We start from the raw sequence: 10,912 nt of genomic DNA on the forward strand, positions 1-10,912 counted from the left end.
AACAAGCCCTGATCCTGGCTGACGCAGGGCTGGGGAGGGGAGTGCAGTGCGGGGAGACTGTCAAGAGTACTCTCTGCCCCATGAAAGAAAAAAAAAAGAGCCAGCATGGGGAGTGGAGGTTAAGGTGCTGAATCCCATATGGCCTACTGCGTGGTTCAAGTCCCGGCTGCAGTGAAAATAAGGGCCTACTGCGTGGTTCAAGTCCCGGTTGCAGCAGCTTGAAAATACGCGGGGCCTGCAGGAACGCAAAATATGCACGTTTGCACGTGCATGCCCAAAATCCTGAGAAGGAAAGGGAGGAAATGGGATTGCGGCGTGGCCATCCCTCGGGGGTAGCTTTCTCACTTTCCCTCTGCCTCTCTCCAGCGAGTGCACACGCCTTACGGCAAAACTAAAGAGAAATAAAAGGCGAGAGGCAGAGAGACAGAGAGTGAGAGAGGACATGAGCCTGCTGAGGCAGGCCCAGAGGCGGGGGGGGGGAAACAGAGGCCGGAAGGGGAGGGCGAGCAGGCCCAGGGTGGCAGGTTGTGCATGTGGCAAGGAACCATCTTGGAGTGGCCCAGGGAGAGGCGCAGGCCCGTACCCACACACAGGCACCTGGGCTGGGGTGCAGGGTAACAAGGCATGGCCTGGCCGCAGGCAGCTGCACGAGCACTGCTCTCTGCCCTGGGCAGCCTGGGGGGGGGGGGGGGGAGGAGGCAGTTCTGGGATACCCACGCAGGCAGGAGTCTCATTATCAAGGGCAATGAAATGCCAGCCCACGCGGTCAGTCATCCCAGTGTCGAGGACAACGCCCGGCCCCTGGCAGGCCCTCGATGAACCGAGGCGTGGAGGGGAATTAGAGAGGCTGCCCTGGTGTGAGAAGGTGAGAGCCAGGCAGAAAGGTCGTGGCGGGAGGACAGAGACGCTCCTAGGTACAGATGCAGCACGTGCAAAGGTCCTGTTCCAGGAGAGGGCTGCAAGGGGAGCTGCGGGGCCAGGCAGACAGCACACACGCCAGGACTTGCAGTACAGGCAGGCGCGGAACGCTGCGGGTGTGAGCAGAACCAGCAGGAGGGCAGGGTGGCTGCACCTTCTCAGCAAGCGCTGGTTCCTGCAGGTTTGGGAGGGCCGCTGGCCCCCTGAATGCCCCAGGCAGGAAGTGTGAGGGGATGGTGGAGGGGGGCATAGGGTCCCATCTGCCCCGGGCACTGCCTAACCCTATCCCACCCTCTGGCAGAGCTGGCCCGCTGGGGCGCTGGCCAGGCCGGAGTAGAGATGGCGGCCACGAAAGCAGAAGGAGGAGGCCCTGAATTAATCTGTCACTAAAGCTTGGCCATGGCAGGCGCAGTCATGATTTAGATGAATAATTGAAACGCTCCGATACATTTATTATCCCTTTAGTGCAAAAGTGGCAGAGAAAGACGAGGGGTAATTGAAAAAGAGCGCACAAATCTCCCCGAGAAAGCCGGCTCCTTATCGCCGAGTAAACATTTCAGTCCTAATAAACAGGAGAGACGCACGTCAGGGCCCTGTCGATTCCCATCCTGATTTAGGACCCGCCTCCCTTCTTTTCATACAATAGGAGAGTGCTTTAAGTCCTTTTTTTTAATTATTTTTTTTTATTGAGCCAGTAAAAGGCTTTCTGGGAGGGAGGCAGAAAGAGGGGTGGCCCGGCAGCCACCAAGCTGAAGGGTCTGGCAAGGAGGTTAGGCTGCCCCAGGCCCCTCAAGTCTCCCTGCAGTAAACATGGGTTCTCTGGTTGGGGGGCCTGTCCTGTTGTACCTGCTGCACTCCTATTCAGCTGCTGAACTCCTATTCAGTCTTTGGACCCCAAGTTCATTGCCCCTCTCTACTGGGCCGTCTCCTACCAAACTGGGCATCCTTAAGAGCGTAGCCAAGATCTGAGTCCGTGTTTAGCATAGTCGCCCCAACTCAGAGAGAGCCCCGAGAAGGCCAGGAGTAGGAATGCTGCCCCAAGGCAGCTTGGCATTGGGGCCTGGGGAAGATTTGGCCCCAGAGGAAGGCAGACCTCCAGAGTAAGCAGTCTGTGCCCTCCAGGTTAAGTTCCCTCCAAGCCCAGCAGCCCCTGGGGCTCTCATCAAGGGGGGGGGGTGCCCAGACTCCCTTCCCTGCACGGAGGCTGCGGTCCTCTCCTGCCAGGAGCTACCACACACTTGCAGAAAATCAGTGGGTGTTCCGCCAACGTGCCCTTCTGATCCCCGGCTGCCATCGACACCAGGGGGGTGGCAGTTCACTGCCTGTGCCCTTCCCCTCCAGGACCAGAATGGGGGCAGCCCTGGAGGACAGGGCCTGGCACACAGCAGTATCTGCACAGAGCAGGCTGTGCCGCTGCCCCGGGCAGTCTGCAGAGGTGGGCACAGGTGAGAGAGCCGTGCACAAGCTCGCCTGGCAGACTGTGCTAGGCACGTGGTGAGCAGGGGAGGCTCAGGGTGCTGGCCGGGCAGCCCCGGCATGGTGGGCAGCGGAACGGGACTGGGGCTGTTCAATGCCAGATGGGGAGGGGAAGCAGGGGGTGAGTGGGTGGGTGGCCATGGAGGTGGGAGCAGAGGGGAGCCTGAACACTGCAAGAGGAACCTCGGGGAACCCGTGGGAAGAGCATGCTCTGTCTAGGCAGTCAGGTGCCCCATGCAGGTCAAGGGTGAAGGCCAGGTGGGCCAGCAGGGGGAGGGCCCAGGTGGCAGATGGGAGGGCAGAGGAAGGGGCCTGGGCCCACCTGTCTTCCAGCCCCATGTGGGTGCCAGGCCCCTACCAGTCCCAGCCTGGTCCCTATCACAGTCCCCTTCCCACCACCTCCACCTTGTTCCAATCACATTAACGGAGCGGCAGCCCCAGCGAGCACTCGCAGCGCCTCCATAAATCTCAGCCGGCGTTAAAAGGCTGGACTGCAGGCCCACTTCCTCCAGGGTCGCGGCCCGCCCCATCCATCTCTGCGTCGGCGGGGCCATCCACAGGGCCTGCTCCAGCCTCGCCTCAGCCCCAAAGCCTGAAGGCGAGCTAAAAGGACCTCCTGTGCCTCGAGTCGGACTAGAGCAGGTGCCCTTCGGCTTGGCAGTGAGGTCAGTGGGCTGTCTACATGCCCTCCTGGCTCTGCTCACACCCTCATGGCTGCCGCTTGCTGCCCTTGGGGCAGGTCCTGCACTTACTGTGTGAGACTGTCCCCACCATTACCTGGACGTCACTCATTCAGACAATGACATTACTGAGCACCAGCTGCATGTGCCCGGCCCAGTTCTGGGTGTTGAGGTGCAGCCTTTCATTCGTGGCGGGGAGAAGACAGTGAATGTAATAAAATGACACGGGGTATTAAGAGAACAGTGCTCTGAGAAAAAGAAAAACTGAGACAGAGCAAGGCGTGGGGTAAGTGGTTACCATTTCATCTGGGATCAGGGAGGGCCCCCCTAAAAATGGCATTTGGTGAAGTAGCCACAGGGGTGCCAGGAGGAAGAAGAGCATTCTGGCAGAGGGAACGGGGTTGGGGGGAAGGCCCTGACGCAGGAGTGGGCCTGGCCTGTCCACCAACCACAGGGAGGCAGCGTGGCTGTAGTGGAGTCAAACTGAGAGGTGGGAAACCTCGTGGGCCTTTGCTCTGAGTGAAGTGGAAGCCTGGCAGGGTTTGGAGCAGAAGAGTGTCCAGCTGTTTTTAAATTTTTAAAAAATAATTATTTATTTAATTTTATTTATCATTATTATTATTACTTTTAAATCTGCTACAGGGCACGTATGCTCACCAGAGAGGAAAAGTGAGAAAGCAAGTCGCCAGGTCTAGGACTTGAACCGTGGTCGGCCACGTGGGAGTCCAGTACCTTAACCGCCACGCCGCCTGCTGGCCCTGGTGATGAGCTGTTTTAGGATTAAAATGCCCACGCCTTTTCTGCTCCTTGTCTCCCCAGACTGAATGGCTAAAGATCCAGCTGTGTGCCTCCTGAAATGCTCCACACTCTCCAGTCCAGGTCTCTGCCCGTGCTGGTCCCTCTGGTCCCTCTCCCAGGGACACCCTTCCCACGTCTCTGCACCAGGCTCAGTCCTGCCCATCTGTTCTGGTCTGTTCTGGTGCTATCATAAGACGAATAAATGAGCTGGGATCATTTAAGAGAATAGAGGTTTCTTCAGTTCATGGATGGAGGGTCCACGGCCCAGCAGCCGCATCTGGTGGAGGTCTTTCCGTTGCTTTAAATTTTGCCATAGGGCAGGCGCATGTGCCCGCCAGCGAGAAACCAAGAATGAAAGAGGAGAAGCAAGAAAGCACCTCCCACGGGAGACAGCCACACGCAATCCCCCCTCCTCCATTCTGCCCTTGGGATCCCGGGCATGCACACATATGAGCCTGGCATGTCCATCAAGCTGCTGGTTCTGGGACTCGAACCGCACAGCCAGCCCGTGGGATCCAGCTGCCTCAACCACCACGGCACCAGCTGGCCCGGCGACGGCCCTCTTGTCGGTGGTCCACCTGGCAGAGGGCAGAGAAACGTCGCGAGCAGAGCGTGTCCGCCTTCCCCTCCTTAAACCCACCAGGACTCAATCCTGGGGCCCCATCCTCAGGCCTAATCACTTCCCAAAGGCCCACCTTTCAACAACTTAACCAGACCAACCCTCCGTCCACACGGATGCTGCCACAATGGCGCACCGCATCTTAACACGGGACTCTGGCTCTAAGCACAGCACCATCCCTAGGGTGCTAGTGGGGGTGCCACTTCCTTCCAGAAGCCTTTCCTTTTTATTATTATTATTATTATCTATATATATTTAGTTTTTGCTATAGGGCACGTGTGCTCATCAGAGAGACAGAAAGACAAAGAGAGAGAGAGAAAGTGAGAAACCCCCCCAGGAGCATGACCACGCAGCAGCCCTTCTCTTCCGGTCTCCTCGCAGGAGCCATGTGCGCCCATGTGTTTTTCAAGCTGCGGGGTCTGGGATTCAACCACGCAGCCAGCCCTGTGGGATCCAGCTGCCTTAACCTCCATGCCACCTGCTGGCTCCAGAAGCCTTCTTGATGCCCAGGTGGAGATAGCTGCCCCTCACTGAGCTCCCGCGTGCCTGTGACCCGCACTCCCAGTGTAGGTCGCCCTTATGTAATGGATGCTCTCTGCACTGCGAGCTTGGACGCGGGGCCTGGCCATCTGCGCCCGGCAGTGTCTGTCCGATGCCCAGCTCAGAACTGGTACTTGGTAGGCACTTGGTCATTGGATAAGGAGCGACTGGACCAAGGAGGGTGGAGCATGGCAGCTGTCAGATCAGCCAGGGCCCCAAGTCCTCTGCAGGACAGGCTTCGGGGGAGAGTCCGAGAGGGACCTGGCTGAGGGCCCATCATCCCAGTGAAGCCCCCTTATTCCGTCAGGCCCTCGGATAGCTGTGACCTCCATGGGGACAGCTGGAGGAGAAAAGGGGGTGGAGGGAAAACATCCCAGCCACAAACAGACCCCCACCCTGCATCCTGGCTGGTCCTCGACAGCTCTTAACGCGCTTTTATTTATTCCTGACCTCACTGCCCCTTTTATTTTTCCCCCTTTTAAAACCTGGCCTGGGCCCCGCCACCGCTGCTGTAAACATGGCCCTGGGATTTATCCCACGGCGCATTAACCCCTGGCCCCTGGCTCACCAATCACCCGGCCGCCTGCGCAGGCAGTGGGTGGCTGGGCCAGCTGGGGCAGGGGCTGCTGTGGTCCCGCCTGGGTAGGCTGGCCGGGTGGGCAGGCACTGGGGCACAGGAGGCCCCACCCACCATGGCGCCTGCCGACCTCAGCCTTCACTCCGGGCACCCTGACCTCCTGCCTTCCTGGCCGCGGAACCCAGCTCCATGGTGTCATCAACGATAAGGATGTGTGACCACTCCTGGGGCTGAGCAGCAGACAGAGCTCCCCGACTTTTTTTTTGGAGAGGTTTTCGCTATAGGGCGTGTGCACTCGCCAGACAGACAGAGAGAGAGAGAGAGAGACATAGAGACAGAAAGCGAGAAATCACCCCCCAGGGGGGATGGTCACGCTGCAATCCCTTCTCCTCCATTCTCCTCTCGGGATCTTGGGCACGCACGCACACGCGCCCGGTGTGAGTTTTAAGCCACCGGGTCCAAGAGGCAAACCGTAGTTGACTACGTGGGAGTCCAGCAACACAGCCATTACGCTAACTGCTGGTTCCCAGAGCTCCCCAACTTTGCCAAACCTCGCCCCGGTTGCACATGCCAGGTTCCGGGGCAGGACAAAGACAGTCATTTCACCCTTGTAGGTGCAAACTGAGGCCAGGGGCCAGGGTTCCCTGAGGTCACACGGGCATCAGGGGCAGGGCTTTGGCCCCCAGTGCCAGCTACACACCTGGAGACCTGTGCTCAGAGGGGTGGGGGAGCAGGCCTGTCCCCCAGGGCCACTTTGTCCACAGTGAGGGCAGACGGGCCTGGTAGGAAGGTGGGAGGTAGGAGAGAAGGGCCCAGAAGAGAATGGGGAAGGCAAACTCTGGTCACAGAGGGTTGGGGGACAGGAGGAGAGGTGCAGACACGGCACAGGGGACATTGCCCACCCCTCCTCCACCCTCGCCCTCCCCCCGGCCCACAGGAAGGTCCACTCACCGCCACCGCCTCCCAGCAGAGAACTGTTGGCTGCAAGAAAGAGACAAAGGCAGGTCAGTAGGGACGAGACTGGGTGAGGGCCACTGTGTGCAGGCGGGCACGGGGGATCGTATCCTGGGCCCAGCTCTGGCTCTTCAGACTCAGGGCACAGGGTGTCCCCAGCCCTCTGAGGTGGGGGCAGGTGATGGGAGAGGCTGAGTCTCCTGCTGAGGCCCCTTGTGGGCCTGGGCTCTGTAGAGTGTGTGTGTGTGTGGGGGAGGGCGTCAGGGATGGGGGAACACAGGAGAGTCGCGGGGGCTCCACCCACCCTGGGAGCAGCCACAAGCTCCGCGTCCTCTTTCCCAGGTCTGTCAGAGAACACCGCCCCAGGGGACCAGCAGTTGGCGTAATGGCTATGTTGTTGGACTCCCATGTAGTTGACTGTGGTTTGAGTCCTGGGCCCAGTGGCTTAAACTCACACCAGGCGTCGTGTGTGCATGCATGCCCAAAATCCTGAGAGGAGAATGGAGGAGAAGGGATTGCAGCATGGCCATCTCCCTTGGAGGTGATTTCTCACACAGAATACCTCCCTGGGAGTGAGCCAGGCTGGGGGTGCTGGGGCCCTTGCAGACCAGAGCCACAGGGCAGGTGATATGAGTGGGTGGAGCACTGGACTGGGATCCAGGCCCGCTCAGCGGATGGGGGACTGGAGCCATGGGGCCTGAGCCTCGGCTTCCCCATTTCTAAAAGAGGAAGCTGGGCCCACCTTATAGAGCTGGCCTGAAGGTCAAGGGAGAGGGATCCTCAGCCCCTCCCTGCACTGGGGGTGGCACCGCCACTCTCCTGAGCAGCCTGGCCAGCAGCCCCCTTCCTCCTGAAGCCAAAGTGAAGTCAGCCGCAGCCCTGGGGGCCTGCCCCAGCCTGAGTGGCAGTGTCTGGTCACACAGCCCGCCCAGTGGTCACTGCTGGTGCTAATCAGGGCAAGCGTGGGGGACGACAAGGGCCGCCCTGGCCTGGGACTGCCCTGGTGGGAGGCAGCTGTGCTTAGCCCCTCCCGTGGCTCGGCCTTCCAGGTCCTGCTGCACCCCTATGTAGAAAGGCAGGGACACGGTGCGAAGCCCTGGCCGGCAGCAGCGGTCGTTTCCGGGCTGGGAGGCCGAGACCTGGGTGTTGTGCGGGAGCTGTGGACGCTGCTAAGTGGTGTCGGGCGGCTCCGAGTGGCTGGACTCCCAGAGCTGACAGCTCTTCGCTTGGGGAATAATTAATTCCACAGCCCGAAAACCCAGGGCTGCAAGTTGCCACGTTACTTGCAAGATTAATACAAGCAGCTAATTAAGATGGAGAGGCGAGGAGCGGCTGGGTGCTCCCAGAACGGGTGGGGGCTGTGAGGAAGGCAGGCTGAGCTGGGTGGGTGAGGCAGCCGGAGCTGGAGCCGGAACCAGAGCCGGACCCGGAGCCAGAGCCAGAGTGAGAGCAGGGAAGGTCTAGCTGGGACCTCCAGGTGGACGCAGGGCAGGCTGCTGGTTCCGGCCCCCAAGGACTCGGATGTGGCTTCTGCCCCAGGACACTCATTTCCACTGACCCAGCAAGGACTTTGCACGAATTATCCCATTTATCATCATGGCAAAGCCACAAGAGAGGCTCGGTTGTCCCCATCGTACAGAGAAGAAAGCAGAGGCTCCCAGAGGGGGAGTCACACAGTGGAGATAGCAGTGTTGGAACCTGAGCTAAGCCCCTCATGGGCAGACTGAAGACAGACTGTCATGGGGATTGCTCCCCCTGGCCAGGCCTGGGCCTGCTCTTCTGAGCGGGGCGGCACGTGCCCTAGACCCTCGCAGATGTAGCCTCAAGCCCACTCCCTGCCCCAGCAGATCAGGCTGCAGAGGTGAGGGGTTGGTGCTCTGGAAGACAGGGCATCTCAAGTCGACCCGGGTCTGGCTCCTGGCACCCCCAGCCCTCAGGGCAGCCTTGGCGGCTGTCAGGAGCTGCCCTCCACAGCCCTTCCCCACCTCCCCCATCACCTCTCTCTCTTAATTAACACCGGCTGCAAACGAGCTGGCTCCCGCTCAAAGGGGGCACAGTGCCAAATGGGTTGGCAGTGAGCCCTGACGGGGCAGGAGGAGGGGGTGCTGACCTGCCCTTCTGCAAGCCCCTTCAGAAGGCAATGCCAGGCCCCCGCCCCCTGGCATCCCCAGGACCCACCATGTGTGGCCCTGCCCAGGCGAGGCAAGTGGGGCCAGCTGGCTCAGTGCCCACCAGCCAGAGTCTGAGGAAGAGGTGAGTCTGGCCCATGGGGACTGTCCCAGGCTGCACTGGGGGCGGCAGGTCAGGTGGCAGGATCTGCCACAGGTAGAAAGGCCAGGCAGGCTTGGCGCTCGCCGGCAGCTAAGACGGACTGCACAGAGGGTTGACCGTGGGCCTGTGCCCGTGCAGTGGGCAGCCTGGGGGCCAGTCTGCTGTGCCCACCCAGCCTGCCATGCCCCACAGGGCCACTGGGGGGGCTCCGGGATAAGGCTGCTGACCTAGTGGCCTGGACAGCTCCTCTGCTCATCCTTCCCCGGGGCCCTGAACTAGCCTCTCCCCAGGGGCCTCCCACCTCACCACATGGTGTCCCCAGAAGGCTCTCCCAGAGCACCCCAAATGGGCAGGCTGCCCATGGGGAAAGGCCTGGAGGCTTGGGGAGAACAACCTAGAAAGGCACGGCGGGTCCCAGCGTGCGTCTGTGGGCAGGCTGCCCGGCCTCCCACCCTGAAATGGAGTAGCTCTGGGCCTCCCTGTGTCCCAGACACTGAGGCCTCGCCTAGGCCTTCTCACCGCACCTAGCCCCCCAGTACTCACTGAGCATCCAGGCCCTCCACCTTCTGAAAAGCTAACTACTTCGTTATAATTGATGATTTACATGTACTCATGTACATCTTTGTAGGGTGCAGTATGGGGTTTTCTGTTTGTTTTTAGGTTTTTGCCATAGGGTGCGTGCACTTCCCAGGAAGAGAGAGGGAGAAAGAAAGTGAGAACCCCCCCCCCGCGAGGGGGAATGGCCATACCAAAATCCCTTCTCCATTCTTGAAGGATTCTGGGTACGCACGCACACGCACACGCACACGCACCTGCCATGATTCCCAAGCCGCCAGGCCCAGAACACAAACGGCAGTGAGCCATGTGGGAATCCAGCACGTTAACTCCACACCACCTGCCGCCCCGGGATCTTCGACCTTTGGCTGCCTTCCTGCTGTGCTCTTCTAGGTTGGGCTTGAGGCTGAAAGTGGCAATGGTCGCTAGCCCACTTTCCTCAGGAGGCACACAGGCACCCGGGAGTGAAGAACAGGGAGCTCAACCCCAGGAGCCTGGCTGTCAGAGCGCACTTTCTAGCCCCCACCCTGCGTGCTCCTCTTGTCAGAAAGGGTTCCTGGGCAGCCAGTTGGAGGGTGGCGTGGTGGGTAAGGGGCTGGACCTCATATGGCCAACTGCATGGTTTGAGTGCCATAGCCAGTGGCTTGAGAAACAGGCCAGGCACATGTGTGTGCATGCCCAGAATCCAGAAAGGAGAAATGGAGAAAGGACTGTGGCGATGCCACCCCCAGGGGGACGCTTTATCACCACCGCACCCCTGTGAGCACACAAGCCCTCTAGCAGCAATCATACATACGTACGTATAGGCGTGCCTACGCACATAAAGGCTCCCCAGTTCCTTCTTGGGAGGGTGTAGTAATGGGGGAGGGGCTGAGTGAGGCGGGAGAGGAACACTGGATTTGGCGTTCACGCTAGGGCTTCTGACCCGACTCCCCCCAAGGGACCTGGATCCTTCCGGAGTCTTTGAACTCTGTGAGGGACTGAGTGAGCCCAAGCCGGCCCTGGGGGAGGGTGCAGGTTCTGGCCAGCGCGCACCTGGGCGCCATGGGGCACCTGGGCCATAGCAGCTCTGGGAGTCGTCCCCACTGTGGGCTGCTGTGGCCCAGCCCTGCTGCAACCCCCCTGCCGGGGACGTGCCTGCATCACGCTCCGCTGGACTTGATTACCTGGCTCCCAGCCCAGTGCTGCGCCTGTGACCTTGGGGTGGCACCCCTAGATGCCAGTCACTGCCAAGTCCTCTGTCCCATGAGGACAGCCACCGGAGCTGGGGTCCTGGAGCCCTCAACCCTACTCACACGCTGCTGTTCACACAGTGTACCCCCTAAACCTCACTTCTCCTCTGCCCCCTCTGGACATCTCTGGGGAGGGGAGACCCAGGCACCCTCCCCTGCCCCCAGCACTCTCTGTCCTGGGGGGCAGGCTGCTCACTCCCCAGTTCGTGCCCCAGCTCCCGACCTAGTTAGGGGCTGGCAGGTGGCCACTGCCCAGTGAGAGAGAGGAGCCGGGTGAGTGCTGGCTGGCGCC

General features: G+C 60.4%; 1 protein-coding gene across 1 annotated transcript in view; it reads right to left on the reverse strand.

The window, feature by feature from the left end:
• Window positions 1-10,912, reverse strand: part of MACROD1 (mono-ADP ribosylhydrolase 1) — a gene marked incomplete at its 5' end in the record, with an annotated part of 187,195 nt that overhangs the window by 14,903 nt on the left and 161,380 nt on the right. The window contains 1 exon segment of the mRNA XM_014588329.1: window positions 6,560-6,589. Within this exon segment, the coding sequence (XP_014443815.1) occupies window positions 6,560-6,589 (30 nt within the window).

Source organism: Tupaia chinensis, unplaced genomic scaffold (assembly GCF_000334495.1).
Source record: "Tupaia chinensis unplaced genomic scaffold, TupChi_1.0 Scaffold000273_1, whole genome shotgun sequence".
In the NCBI taxonomy this organism is placed as follows: Eukaryota; Metazoa; Chordata; class Mammalia; order Scandentia; family Tupaiidae; genus Tupaia; species Tupaia belangeri.